This window comes from Tauraco erythrolophus, chromosome 11, assembly GCF_009769465.1.
Source record: "Tauraco erythrolophus isolate bTauEry1 chromosome 11, bTauEry1.pri, whole genome shotgun sequence".
Taxonomy (NCBI): Eukaryota; Metazoa; Chordata; class Aves; order Musophagiformes; family Musophagidae; genus Tauraco; species Tauraco erythrolophus.
The window spans coordinates 21,837,068-21,859,133 of NC_141475.1; the positions used below are offsets into that span (position 1 = coordinate 21,837,068).

A 22,066-nucleotide genomic window follows, 5' to 3' on the forward strand; every position below is an offset into this window, starting at 1 on the left:
GGTCTGAACCTGACATTTTGGGCTGGGCCACACCTGAAATGAAACTAGAGCATGTTGTGAGCCATCCGGGGCTGGAGCTGGCCTTTCTTTACTGCTGTACTCAGCACTGCACTGCTGGGGCTCCTGGTCTTCATCAGGCCTCAAAGAAGAATTTAAATAATATTTTCAAGATAGATTGTTTGCACTACAGTGTAGGACAGACATGACCCAAAGCCTACCATACAGTCATCAGCCTAAATCCTGAACTGGTGAACTGGTTGATATGTATTTTGAAAGACTGGTGGTGATGGCTGACCCAGCCTCATCCCATCCCATCCCATCCCATCCCACAAAAGCTTTAGAGGCAACCAAGGCAGATGAAAAATGGCTCATCAAACCCAACAAACAGGGTTGATGTCAAAACTTCTGTTGACCTCAAAAAAGAACATGGCTGCAAAATTAGACTACCCAGCCACGAAAAACACATGCATGCAGATACTTATGTTGCTCCTGTACTCTCTCCTGGATTGATTTCAATCACAGTGCTCAGATCTCGTTTTGTACAAAGAAATTTTCAATTCATATATATATAAAAAAAAAAAAAAGAAAAAAAATCCAGTGTTGTTTCCACCACTTTCTAGCCCACGTCCATCTCCTTTGAGTTGGATGCTGCTTTCTCTGTTCTCTTGTATGCCACCTCTGAAATTATTCACTTACTTTTTGCACTCTTTCCCTTTCTCGGAATTGCCTTTGCAGAAATGCACATAAACAGCTATTCTTGGGGTCAGCATTTCAATTAGTTTTAAATTGTACGTTTCTATTTCCTGGGTCTTTACTTATTTATTATTATTTATATTGAAACTTTTTCTGAGTGTTTGCATTGATTCCGATAACGCTGTCGGGTGCTTATCTGTATAAATAGACCAATAGCTTTTGGACTGTGCTCTCTGAAGCAACAGACTGAGAGGCTGCTTCGACTTGAAAGCTTCTGTACTGGATTTATTAATACAGCAAGCTATTACAAATGTATGATCCACAAAATTACTTAAATCCCACGCTAAACTCAGTGGATTTTGTACCTTTTCTTCCCGGCCGGTTACATTTAAGCAGTTGACAAACTTACACCTCCTTTTTCCATTACAGACACCCTCAGTTCTTCAGGGGAAAGGACACTACTGATGCCATGATGACACACTTTCCCTAGTTGACAGGGCTGGGTTAATTGCTGGTCCAGTAGCTCCTTCAAGAGACTAATCTGAAGGGAGGATCTAACAGAATCAATCTCCTGCCTCAAATGGGACATGCTCCCTTCTCTTAAACTGCCGTAAAACAAACTCTCCTCTAATCTGATCTGAATTAAAATCAGGCAAAAACTAAGACTTTAATTTCTATTTCTAGCTTGCTCAAGGAAAGACCTCTTTGCACTGTCTTCAAGCCAACTTTGGGCTAAGTGAAAAAACATAGTTCCAAAAAATCTCTGCGTGAAGCCACCAGGAACACAGCAAGATAATAGTGTAGCAAGATAAGGGGGATTAAGATTACTTCTGGGCTTTCTAAGAAATAAGGGGTGAAAAAGTTAATGGAACACTCAACTGGGAGACATTGCTGGAACCTGCAAAAAGTGATAGACCGAGATAGCTGGGTGCACAGCAGTTGCCTTGTGTGAAATGCCATTGCATGGCCCGTCCTTTCCATGTACTGAATTCCACACGGATTATGGCATGGAGCCTTTAGGAGCTGTGGGTAATGAAGCTGATCATTTCCAACTGATGCGTGCAATAAAGAAGTAGCTGAAGTACAATGAACTGGCCATTAGTGAAATGACAAATACAATGGCTGGCAACACAATGGCTTAATCATCGCAAGATGGGCCGGCATCTGCTGTTGACTGTTCATGGATCTCTCAGACGATGAGCCTAGGATTCTTGTGCGGGGTCTGCCTATTGATTACACCTCATTTAAGAAGGTCTGATGTTTGCCTCGCACCCACTTGTGATTTTTCTGGGCCAATTTGGTTCTTATTTAATGGAGGAAACGGCTCTGGCGCAAACACAGCAGTGCCTCCTGGCTCTGCCTTCAAAAGCAGCGCATATTGAGAATTTGCTTGTACTGTTGTGGAAATTAGATGTTACTTTAACCGCTGTGGTGAGTTTGAATGGAATATTCTGTAGAGACAATAACAGCCACTGACAATTCGAATCCATTGGAGGCCCGATCCAGCTTGTATTGAAGCTGATGAAGTATTTCTATTGTACTTAATGGACATTGGCCTCAGCCTCAAAAGAGCGCACTTCAGATTGTACTTCTTTGCTTTTGCAGACATCTTATTAGATTTGCAGAGTTGGTATTAGATTTGCTCAGTGCTATGAGAACATTACTATTCTGTTAAATTACTTTTTCAGTCAATAATATATTCTTTTCTACAAGGATTTTTCTTTCGTATGTCCTTTTTACCTGTTTGCCTTCAGCTGGTTAGGGAATTCGTTCTCGTTTTCTGTCTTGAACTACTACATATCGTTATCTTGCAGGATAATGTCCACTTCTAGAATGAGTGCTCTATATGTTAAACTTTGTTTTTGTTCCTTGAGCACAGTGTCCCTTTTTTACTGGTGGAAGCAAAACAAGAACTCTTGTGAATTATGAGGAAATCTAAATCAAAATAGGTTCTTGATCCCAAGCTCTTCCACAAGATAGCTCAGCACTAACTTCTGGGGAAGCCCTCCTCATACCTGAACCTTTTCTTTCACAACATAGAGATACACTTTGGGAGCCCCTTCCTAACAAAATAGAGCTCTGAGACCCGAACTGTATTATATTATTTGTAGTATTTACACCTCTAATACCAGCAGCATTATAAGTGCTCTGAAGAGATGTTGGAAGACAAAGTCCCTGCCTAAAGAGCTTAATATTCATATTTAATTCAAAATAAAGAATATCCATACTTTAAGTCTCTAAGATACTGGATTAAAAAGGCTTTTCTCCTTAAATTAGCTCACAGAAATACAACCCCCTGAAGGGAGCAAAGGAGACAGCTGTGGAGGGAAGGGAGCCAGCACTACTGAGTACAAAGCGACTTTCAGCTGCCTCATCCGGAGATGCACTTTCAGCCTCAGCCTGAGGTCCTTACGGACACTTTTATCCCCGGGAGCCCAGCTGGGATCAGAGAGGGCTGGATCCGCTGTGCCCCCCTGCATGGCATTCCCTGCACGAAAATGAGACCTGGCCCTGCTCCATCCGGGATGGGGGAACCAGGAGCGGTGTGATGGGATGTTGCCTTTGAATCTGCCTGTTTGAATGTCTTTCTTCACTATTGGAGCAAAATTGGATCGTTTTTCCTTTTTGTCAGAAGTCAAGAGTGTATAACACACAGTTTCTAGTTCTGATTGCTGTGCACAGATTGCACTATTCCCAATATTTTATCCCCCTACTTATTTGCTGTTTCTATGCGCAGCACATCACAGTGTCAACATTCTTTGTAAAAATATACTAAATTATTTAAAAACGAAGGAAAACTAAATAATAGCATATGAAGAAATCTTTTGGAAAAGGTTGTATTTCTGCGTCAGGTATACCTGAACTTCAGTGGAAGTAGGACACTTTTGCCATAATGGACAACGGTGGGAGTGAAATGGAGCACAGTGCTCAAGAAGGGAACAGTGAATGTAACTAGTAAGTTTTTGAGGAAAGGAAGGCAGATCCACCATTACATGTCGATGGTTGAGAAGCAAAGCTGACAAGAGTTTTGAAGCCATAAGTTCCAGCTTGTTGCGGAATTTTAATGTGTTTCCACATGAGTGATATTTGGTTAGATATCGTAACCACAGTACTGGAGAAAATTAGGACTAGCAAATTAAACTGAAAATTGGGCAAAGAGATTTGAAAGTAGACATAAATGTTTCAGTCATGATAGGCTTTGCCCTCCAAGGAATTATTTTTATTTTTTAAATAGTCTGCGAATTCTTATTGGATTTGAAATTGTTTGCATTACAGATGCGAGACATTTTGCAAGGAAATCTGCTGGTGTTAAAGAAGAATAGTAAAAGAACAACAACAGAAGAAATGTAGGTTGAAAGTGATACAGTTTTAACTTAATGATCTCTGTTTCGTGAAATGCTCGTCACAGATGATATTTCTGGCTTTCCTTCCTGGCCACACACAATGACACAAACACTTAACGCAAACCCCACCGCGCGTCTCCCGGTTCTTAAGGAAATGTCTGTTACCCGGCCAAAACCCTTATCTGTCTTTGCAGGGTTAATTATTTCTGAAACCCAAGTGAGACACAAAGCAAGCTGCACACAGATAGCCAGAGTTATTTATGTTTATCAGCTGTGCAGTGGGGAAATCACCCAAAGGTGGCGGGGCCAGGATATGGGTCCGCGGTGGACCCTGGGGTACGCCAGCGTGCCCAAGCACCGGCACCGGAGCACCCTGCCAAACGTGCTAAGCCAAATCCACTTCTGAACACTGGCACTTTGATTAACACAGGGGTTGGGATGCTGCGCAAACCAGCCTCATGCTGACACCGAAATGAACCGAGCAGCTCAAATGCTAGAAATGGAAAAAGCAATAAGCATTAGTAAAAGAAAGCAGCAGGTTGTGCGTAGCCACAGTGGCTTTGTCAGTATATTGTCTTTCTCACGAAGATCTGGAAGATCTGACTTTTTTTTTATTGGTTTTCAAGTAACATTGCAAGAATATTAGAGATAGGGGAATAGAGATGCAGAGCAGTCCGATAACTTACCACGATAGTACCTACCGAGTCAAAATTACATCCAAGGCTTCCCTCTTCAATTTGTGAGGTTAGATCATGCTGATTTTATCAGCAAGGTCATTTCAGCACCCATGCTTAATCCAAAATCTACTCTGATGTTTGTTTAGGAGATTTGAGTAATCTCTTTAACAGAATTAACAAGTACTGAAGTCCTAAGGAACAATCTTCTCTCAGCCCTGTCTGGAGCAGAAGGATTGAGGTCAAAGCTAGGTGAAGGGTTTTTAAGGCAGTCTGGAAACAAATGTCATGTTATGGAGAATGGAGGCATAAATCCTGCAAATTATTTTAGGTTGGCTTTTGGGTTCAGTTGTCTGGCTGCCCTGGAGGCAACCCATGATGTGCTACGTGATGCTACAGTACTGACAACGTGATACGCAGAGGGGCTCTCTCCGAAAGGTTCCCCCTGTGAGCCATGTACACCCACAGTCCATGACCAAACAACACGTGAACGTTTTGCTGCCTTCTCCAACGTCACCATACGCTGTCTGTTGGCCCGTCATGATACAACTCTGGCCCTGGAGCTGCGTGCCAGCAGCTAACTTCCAGTTAAGGGAGTGGATGGGAGAATTCGGTGAAACAAAGTCACTGATGCTCAAATGATAAGCTGTTAAATCTTCAGTAAGTCTCAGTTCAGAAATCAGTCATCTTTTTTATACAAATAATTAGAAAAATAATCAGTGGATATAAAGTCAAATGTTCACTTGAGGCTCTTGGGTTAAATTTTGGGAAGGGTTTTAAGGGACTGGCTTTGAATCCTTGCATCCAAAGCTATTCTGCATGTTCTGGTTGTTGGATGGATCTAAACTAAACCATTTCTACATGTTCTTATCTGAGAATATGTGGCTGACATTGCATAAGATTAGCCCTTCTCTTGCAGATCAGTCCAAGAAAATTACGAGAATCCGACAAAAGCAGCATTCCCACAAGACTCCTATCATGTCAGGCAGAATGGTCACCCAGCAGCTCGTGGCGTTGTCGTACTATTAACTCTTACACCCTTTCCTTCCCATAAGGCTGACGTATTTTTATCTAGATCCAGAAACAAAGAGCAACATCCTGGCCCACCGGGGCGGGTGCTGCGGATGCTCATCTCGGGCACCCCGCCGTTTCACAGCTGGCAGCAATAGATAAATTTATCAGTCTTCTGAGCCAAGATTCACCAGATGGAATCGCATCCCACTTAGAGGTAATGTTGGACCATTGCAGCCTCAAAAATAGAGGTAGCTTTGAGTATTAACTCATCTCAGCTTCCAAGCTTTGAACTAAAAGAAAATTGGGAACATAACTGGGAATCCTGAGGCCAAATACCCAAAACTTAAGAGCACGTAATGCAGCAGCTACAGCTGGAAGGGGTACTACAACTCAGTAAGCAAAGTTTTACAGTGAAGTTGGCTATCCAAGCCATGAGAAGGTTGTCACCTTTGTGTGGCTGATAAATTGCAACAGCAATGATTTTACTGTAAAAACGAACAAACCTCCCATTAGACCAGTGAGAAGCAATCTTAAATCTCATTCTTCTATATTTGAGAAATATTCATACAGAGGCCTATTAATATTTCAGTATTTGGAGAAATGGCAGCTTACACGAGCAAATGGAAGCACCTAATGTAGCATATAGGCAGCCTCCTTGGCAAGGCCTATAAAATCTCAAGTAAAAGATATATGGTGGGTGTTGGCTAAAGTAACACAATATTTGCACAAAAGACAGTAGGGAATATGGGAAATATTAAAAGAGATTGTTGATAAATTTTACACATCCTTGGCAGATCCTCCGTGGGGGTGCAGAGGACCTTTGTCCTTAAGTCACCCACTGAATTGTCAAGATTCTCTGTTAAATTATATCTCAGTGTCCTCCCTGTCTGGTGGCTGCTGTAGAGCAGGGAGGTGAGCAGAGGTGGGAGGAGGGCACTGTGCGACGCCCAGCCTTGAGGCTCAGAGAGTGCTAAAAGCCCGACTGTAATGCTGGACCTGACATGTCTCCTTTAAAATGAATGATGAGGACTTGCTGCAAGGCAGCCTGCCTGAAGGAAACAATCAGACATATATCAAAGGGCCCATGAAAGTGTGGTCCACCAAATCACTGCTTAAAGTCACTCAAAGACAGGGTAAGCCGGCCAAGCTGGCCCGTTGGGGCAAGCATGCTGATACAAGCAGGGGTCGTCCTGCAGAGGTCTGATGGGATGCCTGTGCTGAATGCAAGCCCTCAAGGGTTAAATACTTATCTTGGCACTTGCAAACTTCTGTAATAAGAAAGCTTTAAAAGAAAGCAGCCATCTGCTTCAGGAAAGTCATCATGCAACGATCAGCCTGCATTGCTTACCAAAGCAGCCAGAAGGGGAATCAAACAAGATGGGACCAGGCAGCCTAAACCCTGACTGCTTTCAAGCTCCACAGCAGGAACCCAGCCCTCCCTGTGCTTTCAGGGCGATTTACATTCACAAGACAAAACCTGCCTGGCATCTTCCTGAGGGCCCTCCAAATGCCCCCACAGGAGGCTGGAGCCAGAGGTCACAGCACCGAAAAAGCCCACGTGCTGGGTCCCTGGCTGGGGGCTCCGGTAATCACCGACCCACCGGCAGCTCCTTCTGCTTTCACGGCCGCCGACGGTGCCTTGGACTGTTCTTTTTCTGACACTTACAAAACTGTCTGACAGTAAAATGGAAAAATAGGCATTCCAGCTCCTACTGCCTGGGAAAACAAATGAGCCCCTGGCCAGGGGAACAAGAGAGAAAAGAGGCATATGGCATCTCCAGCTTTCTCAGTGCTGTGTGGTAACAGACAGGAGAAACCACCACCATTGTTTAAGCCCTTAACCCTTAGATACTTTCTTCTATTATTGCCAGAAGGACAAAAAGTCTGAAAGTGTAGTGGCAATACATTATAGGAAGGCACACAGAATTACACAAGTCATTGGATGCTCATTTCTTCAGCACATCTCAATGTACCACTCATTTCAGCAGAAATGCTACCAGCTCCCTGGGATGCATTCCAAATCTATTCCAGGGCAATGCTGAACAAGTATTGCCCAAACTAAGGGACCCGTGAGGTTGCCAAAGTAAACACTGGGGTAAGAGATATCAGCTGCCACTGCTCAGGTCAACAGTTTGACCTGAATTTCAAGACGGAGCAGAATTAGGCCTGGTTCATACTGCTGGTCACCATATCTTCCCATGATCAATCTGAAGAGCTCCTGATCATGCTGGAGACCTACAAAGCTCTGAAAGCTCAACTAAGCTTTTGGATGATTATCCTGATGAAGCCTGAAGTACAAATATATAATATCTATCAGCGTTAATGAAAGCCTTGTAACAGACCTCTGTAATATTCACACTTAACGATAGCCTAAAACCACCTGCTCCTATATCAAACTCATCACTATTTACAGAAACGAAACGACATAAAAAAACCTGGAACAAACCAACATAAAGAAAGAAGAGGTATTTCTTTGATGGCTTCTCAGAGACAAGGTGCACGAGGGTGTAGAGGGACCACATAATTTACAGGTGGACAGTATATGTAACCGTCAAATGGGTATCACATTCACGTACCAGCACCTTTCTGTAAGTAAGCATACCTAACAGGTTTGGTAAAAGTTCATAACCATGTCTTTCTTCTTTTTCAACCACTACATCTGCAAATTGAAGCCTACTGCTGTCACTAGCGCAACACACAACTCACACAAACATCTATTTCTGGTGACAGTTTCAGAAATGACTAGGTGTTTAGAAACTCAGGCTTTGGTTGTATCATGTGAGGGGAACTAGAAAGTGCTGATATTCAGTGTTGTGTCATCAAAACATTTTTGTCATGACTTATCCTAGTGTTATACCCTAACATTGCGAGGACATGTAACAGTGTGGTGGAAAAAATAGTGTTTTTGTTTTCCTGTGTCTATTTCAAGGGTTAGATATAATTGCTAACATACAGCATGCTACTGCTAGCGAGAGTATTAATATAGATCTCCTACTGCTGGTGTGTTTTATTATTAACTACTACTACTGAAGTGTATTTTCACATGTGAGTGGAAGTATGTGATAAAGACATTCCTTAGCAAGTTCGGGCAGTTTACTCCCCAGCCAGGACTCACCCTTTACTCTGAGAAGCAAAGCCCAAGTGACCCAGCTGCGGTGATGCCCCAGGCATCACGGAGGCAGTGTCCTTAGCAAAACGAGCCACAGGAAAACGTTCAAAACGTCTTCTGCCTCTTGCTCAATGTCCCTTGAAGCTGCTGCTAAATGAGTGGAAGCTAAACCTCTTACTTGAATTTCAGAGGTACAATCAATGTATCACAAAGCAAAACCCGTTGCTTGCAAGCAACTTAACTTTTGCTACTGCTCTGACTTTAGGCTTAATAGAAAAAATAACTCTCTCTCCCCCACCCCCCCCACCCCCCGTTACCTCCAAACACCGGTTGGGCTCGAAACAGTTAAAGGAAGCAGCCCCTGGGTCCTCAGCTGATACTTATTGTCATTAGCGAGCTGTTAAAGTTAGTGAAACTACGGCGATTTAAGGCAAGGAGGCCAGCATCTGCTGGGTGTTTGTCGGTTCCAGGTGCTCCTGACCAAGGCTGGATTAAAAGCAGACAAATAGTTCACCCAGGAACAGGGGAGACTGGTTTATTTGGGACGGTTTTGAAAAGCTTCTTGCTGAGATATTTTGAAGAAAGCAGCTTTTTGGAGGTGTTGGACAGAAGAGTGGCAAGCTGTTTGGAAGGGGGGAAGATGCTACTTGTCCATCCAAGGTACTGTGTCCGGCAGTATTTTCCTTTTGTCTGTGCTTTGTTTCCCAAAGCGTCTTTACTCCTTATATTGCAGCCATCTGGGGTGAAGTATGTATTTTGTACTGCACCAAGATGCCACTTTTTTTGTATTTACTGTTATCTAAATTAAAGTTCAGGAAGGCTGAATGTATTTGCTTTCCTCCTTGTGTAGGCACGCAGCCATGGAAGAGCTGCACAGCAAAGAGTGTATTGATTTATGCCTGTCACTGTTTGACAAGAGCAAATGGGGGTCTCAGAGTTTTAGTTTAGCTGATGGACCATACTAAACACGGCCTGGTTCTCCTGCTATTATGTATGAGTTGATCTTTGATGCAGCTAAGCCACTTCTAAAGTATTGCAGAAGGTGAAACAGAGCCAGCTTTATAGGTAATAATAACAGAATGATACTGTTTAGGCTGAAATGAGTCAATATTTAGAAAATTCTACTCTTATTATTAAGACTTTGCACGAGGGAGGCTGATTGGTGCTGTCTTCAAGGAGGAAGCCTGTACCAGATGGGAGAGTGGGTTAGTAGCATGAGACAGAGCCCAAGTGGTCCTGTGGCCACCAAGAGGTAATGCTGGGGGTGAAGCTTAGGGGCAACATGAGGGTACAGCCAGAAGAGGAGGCGTGTGGGCACCAAATTCTCTCAAATAGGGAAAATAAGACATGGGAAATAGAGTTTTAGTTGCAATAGTGCAATGGGGACAAGTGCTGCTGGTAACCTGCTTGGAGGTGGTAGGGGATGCAAACCTGATTATTGAGGCATAGGTGAGTGTGGCATAGCCACAGGTTCAGTTAAAGGTGGAGGAAGAAAAGGTAAATTTGGAGAAAGTGTTAAATTACAGAGACTTGAGCTTTTGGGGAGGCTTGTCCCTGGTAGCCCTTGATCGTGATCCTGTCCCCACCTCGAGCCCAGCATGAGGCTGCCTGACCTGCTTTTCTAGGGCTGCTGGCACCAGAAGCACGAGGCCCTGGCTGTGTTATGCTGATAATTGTCCTATAAAACTGACAGAAATAATGAATGATAGTCCATATTTCTGTAATATCTTCTTCCTCAGGACACCTAACACTGTGCCATTGACAACATTTTTAAGGGCTGGATTTCAGCCAGTTTCTTGAAGAAGCAGTATTTTGGCTATGGTTCTACAAAAGGGAGCTCCAGTCTTTAACGCTTTTAATCAGGGATGAGGGACTTGCTTTCCCTTTGCCTTGCTGACTACCTCTCCCAAATAAACAACCTTTCCTTACAGCATACACTGTATATTCAGGACTGTCTAGAGGGTTTTTAAGGATTAACTGCTCAACCTGAGCACCTAGTTGGTCTCAGCTTGATGCTCAAACTTGGAAGCCACCTCCTCTAGTTGAACAAGTGCATGTGTGCAGCTTTATTGGATGGGAGCAGCTGTCTGTAGTATCAGAGAGCAGATCTAATGATGTGTTGCTGGAGTTGTTCTGGGCCAGACTCTAGCAATACCTTATTAAACATAACTCTGAGGGAGCCAATTTTGCTAGTTTTGGAGTGATTACAAACAACTGAGAAATAAATGAGTCTTCTTTCTATCTTTGGTCCATTGCACAGGTCAGGACTTCTCTGGTTATTTGTGGGCTGAATCTGTTACTGACCATTGTACTTCTCAGCATAAACTGAAATTTCAGCTTCCAGGTTCATGGCAATTAACCATGGTGAGAATAAGTGATGTATTTGTCTTGCATGATGAGTTTGCCTGTGGAAGCTATAGACAGTTTGACTGACTTATATCAGGTGCCTGCAAAAATCTGGACTGGCTCTTTCCTTGTGTGACACAATGGTCTCTCCTGCAGATGCTGGGCACTTGGCTAGGAGCAGTGCTCCCAAACAGCTGTGGCTTTCTGGTGCCCTGATAGAATTTTCTGCTCCTTTGGTTGTAAGGATGAAAATGGGATAGGCTAAACTTGCCTGATCCTTTATGGAGGATTCTGGTAGAGCTTTTCTGCTCAAACTTTTTGCCTTACTTCCTCTGACATTAGTCACTCACTGGTCTTTTTGACTCGACAGTGTTAAAAGACAGTCGTGATTTGTACTGCAGGAGTCAGGATGGGAGCTGAAGCTTTCAAGCACCTTATGTGTATGCAAAGGAGACTAATGCACTTGAGGCAGTGACTGCACTAAAGGCTGCTTTAAATCCTTGAGTGTGGACCTGAGTGGAGTTTGAACAAGCTGTATGCTTATGCAATTAAGGAGAAGCTGTGCTGCTTCTTGAGCACTTAACAGCACTTGATAGGGATACAGATAGGTCAGCTAACTGCTGTGTGGTCATCTATTTAATTCCCAAATGGGGGGAAATTGGCACCTGTGCTGCATGGAGGAGGCAGTGGGTTTGTGTCTCAGGCTGTGTAACTGCAGGTTCAGATCCTGAGCACTGATTGCTATTTCAGTAGCCCCTGTGCTCTTGGTTTTTCTGGTAGTGTTACTTATTTTTATGGATCAGGAAGCTGCAATTCCAAAAATACCAAGAATACAGTTTCAGCCCATGAGACCAGGTGTGGAGGTACACTTTGAGGAAAGTATTGAAGGGAAAAAAAACCACAACATTTTGAAAGAAGCATCAAATTTATAATAACTGTAAAGGATTGACACAACAAAAGACTCTTTTTCTGAGTGAAGCAGAAAACAAGGAATCAAAATTTTCAGATTCTGTTTTCAGCTTTTCCATCAACTTGTGTTTGGAGGCAACCAAGCACCTTCCCTTCCTGCAGACAAGGCAGAGCTATATCTGGGAACAGAGATGTCCTGTGGCTTTAAGACTGTACAGTGATAGAAAGCTTTGGTGAATGCTCCTATGGAGATATAAAATGATCAATCTGCAGGCATCTGAGAACACTTATGACTTAACTTTTGGTCTTGTATCTGTTATTTCACTTATGGGGCTGTTAATATCTTATAATGCACATCAGGCCATGTCTTAATGATTAAAAAGGGTCTGTTTTATCTGTAATTGGTGAGGAATGCAATTAAGTAGTCTAACTTCTGTACCAGTCAGACAAGCTATATTAAATGGTTTTAATAACTTGACTGGAGGCTTGTTTTGAGATGGTGAAAGCACACTGTCCCTCAGATCAGCATGTTGCTAGAGCTCTGGAGCTGGTGTGGGGGCAATGCAGAGGGGCAGGAATCTTGGAGGCCATGAGATGGAGGGCAGAGGGATGTGGAGGGGGGCAATAAGGCAGTTTGCAGTGTCAGATGCAGCATCTTGGCCTGAGGACAGCTGGGGAGGGAGAAAAGACCTGGGTGAGACAGAGGAAATCTAATAAGGATGACAGAGGTGGGGGGCACGAAAGGATGGATATGTGCTGAGTGGGAGGGAAGAGGGCTTGGAGACAGTGATGGAGAAGGAAAGGTCATTTCCTTCCACATCAAGACCTTGTGCTGACAGCAAATCCCATCTAGGAGCAGCCTTTGCCTCCTAATGCTGACCTGCTAATTGCCGGGAGGCAGCCTGCAGTGCCGGGACCCTGCAGGTCTGTCGGCAGTAGCGGGATGCCTTCCATCATGCTCCCCGCCTCTGAAACTTCCAGTGCTTGTCAAAAACAGGCAGCTTCACTCAGAGCTAATTAACTGTGTATTAGCAGAGACAGACTTTGGTTTCAAGCAAAATAAATCCAACTGTGAGCATGTGGGTAGGACACGGATGGGCTTAAGCTGTGTCTGAGATTTGAATTCATTCTTCCCTTGTACAAAATATATTTTGTCTCCCCACCAGCCTTTGCACATCAACAGCAGAGTTAAGAATTAGAAGCAGAGTGAAAAATGGACAGTTTTCCAAACTTGCCACACGTCTACTGTGGAGGGCTACTGTTTGATTCAAATAAGCCCAGTACAGAAGCTAATTGCTGAGAAACAGTGAGATCTTTCAAAGCTCTAATTAAAGGCAATTTAAAATCTCCACTGATGTTAACAAGAGCATAAAACTGCTGCTGGACATGTACCAGTTAGCCAGAGCAGCTTACCAATGGAGGGGTGCAGCTGACCTGTTTCAAAAATGGGCACGGCTCTGCTGAGTAAATTGGGAGTTAAACTGCCTGACGTTGTATAGAAATTTGGCCTGTTAGCCCTCCTGCATGCCCTGCACAGTGCAGCTGGGAAATGATATTTCCAAGCACCAAGTGGCAGGTACGTGCCTGTGCCGAAGGGTGAGCACGGTGCTCAGCGTGGCCAACTTGATCTGGATCCAGTCCAGCGAAGAACGTCAGTGTATGCCTGAAGCACAAGGGCTACAAACATCTGTGGGGCTGCATCAGGAGAGAAAATTTTCAGTTCTGCGTTGGAGAAGCTTTACCTAAATGACAATCAAGTAATTTTCTGACTCTGTACTTTCCACCTTTCTTCCTTTCTAGTGAAACAACTATTGACATTGTGTTGCCTCGTACTTTTGTTACCAACCAAATATTCCACTCAGTGTTTACCTGTACATGGGCACCCAGAAATGAGTCCCTGGCCACGTGGGAGCCAGAGGGAGTTTTGCCACTGAGTTCAACTGGCACTAAAACTATTCCTGTAAAAGTGCATTTCTATAGCTGCACTGTAATTTTTCTGCTATAGACCTCCAGTTAAATGCATGTTAAAGTCTAGAGTCAAGCCATCTGGCAGTAAATTAATGCTCCATAGTGTAGCTGCTGCTGTGATGCCTCTCTTCTGTTGAGAGAAAGGCAATATTGCTGTAAGTGGCTTATATGCCCAGAATAATGGTGCTCGTGGCTCGCACCTGCATGGGGGAAAATGCTTGTTGCATTTAAACAAGATTATATGAGCCAAAAGTCATTGCTCAGCTTGAGAGGCACTGCAGAGCTGCAGTGTCCCAAAGGGGGACTCATGGGAGTGGGGACTTCTGGCATGTCCCTCCATGCATCTTTTCAGGGGGGCTTCACACAGACCCCTTCACTGCTCAGGTTTTGCTGCCTCTGCCTGCCCTTCACCTGGAGGGATATTACAAGCATCAATGCTTCTGTTTGTAGCCTCTGAACCAGCACGAAAAAACCCCGTGAGACTCCGTTGCTACCACTGTCCCTGTGCCATGCAACATGCAGCATCTGGTTGTTGGTACACTTATCTACCAAATGATCCTTAAATAAGCATAAAGGGAAGAAATGTTGAATCCTTCTGGACACTGCAAGACTCTAGTTTGCTAGGTTGCCCCTAGGCTTTTGAATAGTAGCCTGGAAGGCAAGGTTCAGCACTCGGCATGAGGTCTCCCCGGCACCCTGCTGCTTGGCATGCAAAGTGGCACAGAGAGGAGATGCCTTCTCTAGCTTCTTTAAAAGAAAGAGAGTAGAAAAGGAAATAAGAGACATTTACCAGCTTTGAAGGTGGGAAGGGTGCTGAGGCCTTCTGCTTTCCTTTCCCATTGTTGTGCTCCTTGTCTTGCTTGGGCCCCATGTTGCAAATCCTATGCTCCCATCTGAAGAGCACTGGCTGTGGGCTCCCTCCAGAGCCCGTTGACGCAATCTGGGTCATTCTGAGAAGGTTGTCAGGAAGAATCCTGCGTCTCCCTGCTGTGTCAGTGTTAAGCTTTGACTTCCAGGGTGTGTGAGGGGCTGGGCTAGTCCTGAGCCCTGCTTCCAAACCTACCTTGCTCAACCCACTGCAGCCTTGGGACCCCTGGGATGTTCCCTGGGGTGACTGGCTGAGGTAAGGCAATGTTGGGGGCACAGGGGAAATACCCTGTGGCATCCATCTAAGCACTTTTTTGGATGGGGAGAAGAAGATGCCTCTGAAGCTGGCACAGAGGCAAAACCTCACCTGTCCTGCTGAGGGGCTGCCAGTGAGTAAGGGGATTTCTAGCAAGGGAACAAAGCTCTGCTGGGGAAAGATAGGATTTCAAGTGGGGCTGAGTGGATTATGACTGAGAGCTAATCTGTATGGCTGTTTCATAAGTTTCCTCAGTGCCTGGACTCCACGCTCAGCAACAGACACTATATGTGCTGGGAATAACTGATTTCTCAGAAACACAGTTTAAGAACATGTGTGCGGAGCTCTGGCACAAACTACATCAGTTTCTTTTAGCTTCATCTGTAACAATCTCTCCCCATTCCAACACCGGTTTAGTATCGAGGGACCAGATGTGCTATCAAGTGCTGTGGCTCAGTGAAGGCCACCCTGTGCCCAGAAGTTCACATTCCTCATGATTCCCCACTTCTTTCCTTGACCTTATTCTAAATATTTATGCAGACAAATGCTCATGGCAACAAACCTAATGCCAAAGCCAGTGTTTACACCATTATCAACCCCCTACTCACTTACTGCAGTTAAAATTCCCAAGCAAAGGCAGAACGCAGGTGCTCCTGCCCAGGACCGCTCTGTACAGGGGCTGTGCTACTGTGAGTCCCTGTGTTTGGACCAGCTTTGCTACATGGAAAAAGTCACATGAGCGAAGAATTTCCAAGGCTTTCCAGACCAATAATTAATGCAAAGCAGTGAGAGTGAAGAATTAAGTTCCTATCTGAGCACTTTTTCTGTTCAGCTGCAGGTTTTTATCCAAATTATTTAAATGCTTGCTGCCTCAGTTTCTCCACTTGTAAATTCCTACTCTGCCTGTTTGCTCTTCTTAGGCTAAAAGCCCCACGTAAGATACGGTTCATGTTCTAGCAGCTGCTTGTTGTACATTGTTGGAAAAATAAGCTCTGAATGCTTTTTGGGGAATATGGATATCCAAAATCAGCCTAGGGCTGGAATAACAGCCCTGTTGTGGCATGGCATGGCTTGTAAGCTGGTGAGTGCCTGAAGTTTATGCTCTGCCTGTGGGAAGCTTTTGTGCAGTTACTGCTTCCCCAGCCCTTCTCTGTTTTAAATGCATACATACAAATGACATCAATTTCACCCTAAAGTGAATAAAGATCATAAATATGAAGTCAAATAAGACCCAATAGCCCATTAAGTGCATGAAAGCTGGCAGCCCGTTTTAATTTGCTGCTACTACACCTTTAATTTGCCTGGCACAGCTGGGAAGTGCAGTAAGTTAATGCTGTACAAGCCCCAGCATGTGAAGTTGGAGCAGGGGGACAGAGTGAGGTACCCCCTGGCTGTGAGCCACAGCTTGGAATTTCCTGACAATTTTTTTTTTTTTTTTTGTGGTGCAAAAAGCAGCTTGCTGTCAGCAAGTGTTCCTTGTGTCCCTCCCCGACCCTGTGTATCGTTTTTGGTCTCTATCACAGCGTTCTGGAGTATTTTGCTTTCCAAATGAGAGGCCCACAGTGTAATCAAGCAAGTTGCCCCCCCGTAAAAACATTACAATATGCATCACTAAAACATTTCGGTGAGCCTCTAGCTCCAGCCTGCAAATGCTACCAGCAGCTAATCCATTCCTCAGATGAGCAAGTGTAATTTATATCATAAAACAGCACTTGAAACTTTGCCTATAAAACATCCTTCACTCGGATCCTTGATTAAACTGTCTTGTCAGATGGAACTGCTCTAGGAAATCTTTTTCCAGGATGCACTTAGCAGAAAAGCCTGAATTTGCTCTAACACATGCTTTAATCTTTGTTTCCTGATACTTCCCAGCAGCCTGTCTAAGCTCTCAGCACCGTCCCTGTCCCGAACGCCTCGGCATGTCCTCCAGCTTCCCCCAGTAAGGACCAGATTTACCTTAGCAGCAGTGGAGTAGCTGTGCCCAGAATGGAGATTTCAATGGGATCTGACAGGGAGATTTTCCCTCTCATTTACATACTTCTGTAGTTTCCACCTTTGGGAAAACAGCCTGTATACAAGCAGGAAGCTTTGGTATATCTTCTCTCTCGATGTCTCCAAATATTTCTCACTGCTCTTGCAGTTCCCAGGCAGTTTTAATTACTTTGTGTTTTCAGATAGAGGCGAAGCACCAGTGTTCAGTAATTATTCAGAAATGAGCTGCCAGAAGGAAATGAGTGTGAAGACCCTCGGAATAAAGTCAGCCTCCAAAAGCTGAGCTTTTTCTCTTCAAACTTTATTTCATGAAGTTTCTTGTTATCGTCACCTTTAGAAAAACTCCTCTTCCCATTCGCTCTGCCCATGCTGTCCTGGGTGCCCAGGCTCCTGCGGGGCATGGTGGCTGTGCCCGTGATGACGGGATGCTCGGCACGGGGTCAGTGCCTTTGCTAGCACTTGGCAAAATTCATCCCTCTCCCCATCTTGTGTGAAGAAAACTGCAGGAGTTGGGCAGGAAAACAGGCTCGGGTTGGAGCAGTCCCAATATTGAGGAGAAGCAGCACCTTGCTGGGCTGTGCAACCTTTGTGTTCCTAAATGCCCGGGCTGTGTGGAAGTGGGTGTGCAGCTCTCTCCAGCACTAGCTCGACCCTTTGGATCCTTGCTCTTGCCGGTGTGAAATCAGGGGCTCCCAGCCTTTCCCTCGGTCACCTCCATCGGACCACTTTGTCCTTGAGTGGCATTTGCCTTTGCAAGTCAGGAGCATGCTGGAGAGACGCTCCCGTTCATCCCGGGCTGCTCACTGCTTTCCCACGCTGTGTTTGCTGTTTGTTCCTTTGGAAAAAATAAAAGCTGCTTTTGCTGACGTGGTCCACAGTTGGTTGTGGTAGGATCTTTTTTTCCCCTCTGTTTAAAATGTAAGGTCTCACGAATTAAGAAGCTCCAGCCTGTCTAGATCTTATACCAGTCAGTCTCTGATTCATCAGAGAATCTCCTTGGTAACTAGCTGTTCCTCTCTGATGATTTGTTACAAAAAAGCTCTCCCAATTTAAAGATAAAATACAGTGAACGTGGAAAGAGGAGCTAGACCATATAGATACCTTACACAGGAACGTATTTGTTGTGTGCATGCAGCTATACTGGATATTTTCTGATGTGTGTGTGAAGCAGCCTCTCCATGAAACATCATATCACCACATGTGGGAAACATGCCCCAGCTGCCCCATCTCTGCTGGAAATCCCTTTTTGCTGCCCTGAGGCTGGTGACCCCATCTGCAGGGCAAATGATCCCATGGCAGAAGATGATGTTGGCATCTAATGAGGGGGTCAGTAGTTCATGCTTTGATAAGCCGGTTGTCTGGTCTGTGTGGGACTGATTGCCAATTACAAAGATTCAGAGAGAGGGTGACTTTCTGCAGGAGGTGTGCCTGGTGTGTTTGGTGCTGCCTCATAGCCCTCCTGCCCTGGTGATGAGTCCCTGCTACCTGACCCCTGCCTCGGCGTCCAGCAAAGTGCCATCAGAGAAAGGTGCTGGCTGAAGATTTGTTAGTTGGTTTGTATTTTGTGTGTGGTGTTCTTTTTTTTTTCTGGGAACGTTGCTGGAAAAGTTGATCCATGGTGAGGCTGAGAACACTTCTGGTTTGCAACAGCTGGTAAGTGTGTTCAAAAAGTCAGTGTAAGTGAAGAGTTTGACCCATGAATGTCCGCAGCCGGGAAGCTCCATGGTGAGAGCTGCCAGTGTCACCACGGGATGAGGCAGTGGTGCCAGGATAGGAACACCTTTTCACATTGTGTATGTCATCTTGTTCTCCATATTTCCTCACTGGCCTTGTGCCCTTTCTGTCCCGCAGCACTAATTCCTTTGAATTAATGCAACAAAACCTCAGGTCTAGGAGGTGTCTTTTTATCTTTGTGAGAGGCTTTTGAGCTCACCGATGCAGCTCGTGCAGCTGGTGGTGGCGCTGGCAGCAGGACTATCGTGTACCGTGGGCATCAGCAGTTTGGGACAAAATTTGTGCTCCTGTAAGGTGTTGTGGCATCTCTAATGTTTGGACAGGAGGGACCCAGGATTGTGTTCTCTGCTTTGGGAGGGCTGATCCAGCCCTGCTCAGATTCAGACCTCTGGTTTTGGGGTGTCTTTGCAGGCACAAGCTCAGGTAAATGTGCTGCCCCTGCCAGCAAAGCCCAAAGTGCTCACACCTCTGCTTATCAAGCAGTGTGGGTGAGGAGGAACTGGTTCTGATAAATGCAAGTTAAGGTAATCAAGCTCGTTTTTGATGCAATTGACCCATGTCAGGAATGTGATCTCATTCTGGATAAGGGAGTGTTTTTTTAGGTAATTAAAGTTGTGGTAAGTGAGGCCTGACTGTCCGCCCCTCAAGCAGGGGGAAAACGGGAGAGGGATCCTCGTGCTCTCCCCGTCCTGCTCCCGCTGTGGGTGCTGAGCCATGGGAGGGCAGGTGAGCCCCTGCTGTGTCCCCAACTTGCCGTGCGGCTGGAGGCTGCTGGTTCAAGCCCGAAGGGAAATCCAAGGGGAAGCTTCTCCTCTGCCTCTTTCCAGCCTTTTAGTTTTCTTTCTGGAGCTTAAAAGAAGGAGCAAAGCTGCTATCAGATCTCTGTGTCTCTTGGTGGGGGGGAAGCGGAGAAGCAGATGCAGCCCCTGATGGCTGGCTGTGGGCATGTCGAGGCTGGGTTTGTCTTCAGGGTCCCTCGATGGAGAGAGTTGAGGTCCATCAGCACTGGTGCCTGGTGTTGGGGTCTTCAGTACTTGGTGACATTCTGTGACCGTGCTGTGGCTGAAGCCACCAGGCTGGGAAAAGCAGGCTTGTTCTTGTTTTGCTCAGTAGCAAGAGCTGTATCTCCCCCAAGCAGAGCGCCAGGGTGGAGTCCGGGTGCCATGTCCCACCACACGGCTCTCCTGGAGCAAAAGATGCTCCCTTGTAGCCTGTCCTGACCCATGGAGGTGGTGGGCAAACCCCAAGAACAGCAGCAGACTCTTTACCCCCACTGAAGCTCTGGAGCAGCCGGAGGGGTAGATCTCAATTTTTGTTATACGTTTTAATTGCACTGTTGTGACTTAGAGCTTGGCATGGGGAGAAGTGGAAAAGTATTAGAACCTGCTTGTTCCTCACCTGGTGCCTGCAGCCCTTGGTGGGTTCTCTGGCAGGTGCCTGCAGACAGCATCTCCTCAGCTCTATCACAGAATCATAAGACAGTTTGGGTTGGAAAGGACCTTAAAGATCACCTAGTTATTGCCTGCCTTGGGTGGTTTTGGTTACAAATTCATATTTATTAAAATAAAAGGACTTATGTACACTGTTCTGCTGTTCCTATCTCCTTTGCAATGTGTTGCTATTTTGGGAAACCGAGCAAAGGTGGCTGCAGCTATTTATAGCAGGGAAAAGTACATGGATCCAGGTGCTGGCAGCCTGGGGTGGGTGCAGGGTTGCCTGCCTGAGGGTGGCAAGGGTATGCCCTGCCATCAGAGGTGGGATTTTTTGCTTTTCTGTGGCTTTTCCATTTTATTCCAATTGCTGGCCTCGTCCCGAATCAGATTTGAACTTTAAGGAATGATGTGCGCAGCCTCGACGAGTATTTTTTTATGAATTGACTCTCTTGAGATGAAAGCTTCATTTCTGGGAAACGACGAGTCCGCTACACTCTCAGTAGTACAAATGGGTTTCATTTGTATTGGGAAGATACAAGCTTATTATTTTTAGTCTGTTCCTGTAGCACCAGGAATGTTTAATGTGATAATCAATGTAATTGAGGAACTGAAAGTACAGAAAATTGCAACACGCTCAGGAGTGATAATGACTACGACTGTAGCCCTGCTGAAAGGGCTGGGGGACGGGTACAGGTGTAGGAAAGTAGACTCGGATCCTGAGTGTGGATGATCCCACATCACGCTGGGTCCAGTGGGATGTACCCAGCCCTGAACTCCAGGAAAGAGGCTGAGGGCAGTGGGATGCACCTGGGGATGGCTCTGCTGGAAGGACACAGATAGAAGGAGCTGCTGCCTTCTCCCCTGAAACCTGAGGGCTCGGGAGGGGCAGTGCCCTCTCCTGGGGTCCGGTGGGAAGAAGGAGGTGCAGGAGCAAGCTTGGCTGCAGGCTTTGGCAGCTACTTTTTTTTCTGAGCAGGTCTTTACTGAGTGTTTGTGATAAGTTCACAATTTGGTCAGTTCAGTGTCTTTTTTTTTTTTTTCCCCAGAAATAGCAAAAGGCACACTTTTGATGCCCAAACCCTCCTGCCAAATTCCCAGCTCCTCTCCCTAGAGTAAAACATTGCTAAAGCTTTTTGATTAAATGCTTCAGAACCTTTAACAGGGAAAAAACACGGCATTTCCCCTCCAGCTTGCTGCTCGGAAACTGTGAAGCTGTCTTGTGGAGCTTTCTCCACTGAAACTCAGCCAGCGACAGGCACCCACCATGAATATTTTCAGCCTGAATTCTATGCAAAGCAGAAGCAGCAAACTTGTCAGAGGACCCACCAGCTATAGGTGGGTCACCTATAGCGCTTTGGCCACCGCTTACCTTTACCTGAGCCCGGCTGCATGTGGCTTCTGCTCTGACTTTGGGGAGCTGCTAGTCACCATGTACCAAATTCAACAGCTCCTGTACCTCCAGGCAGTTTCACTGCTAATTTTAGTCCTTTCAGTGGTTGTGTGGTGTGTTTTTTTTTTTTTTTCCCCTGTTTGCTGGTGATTTACTGTGTGCATTAGTCCATGGGAACAGTGGCAGGTGGCTCCTTGGCTCTGCCCTGGCTGCTGCCCTGGGGGTAAGGAGGCTGAGTTTGGGGCAGCTGGACTGCCCTGGGTGCTGCTGGACATCAGCCTGGGGGGTGATGGGTGAGAAGAAATACCTGAGACCCAGGGGAGATTGAACGTGTTTT

General features: G+C 45.5%; 1 protein-coding gene across 2 annotated transcripts in view; it reads right to left on the reverse strand.

Moving 5' to 3' along the window:
• LOC104378052 (calcium-activated potassium channel subunit beta-2) overlaps positions 1–17,210 on the reverse strand; it is a 50,997-nt gene extending 33,787 nt beyond the window's left edge. The window contains exons 1-2 of one of the 2 annotated variants that reach the window (XM_086618435.1): positions 17,137–17,210; positions 14,848–14,997 (exon numbers count right to left, since the gene is read on the reverse strand). In XM_086618435.1, coding sequence (XP_086474561.1) covers positions 14,848–14,997; positions 17,137–17,210 — 224 coding nt within the window. The remainder of the gene's footprint in view (positions 1–14,847; positions 14,998–17,136) is intronic. The other variant, XM_009984965.2, reaches the window with a different exon arrangement.
• Positions 17,211–22,066: the final 4,856 nt, after the last annotated feature.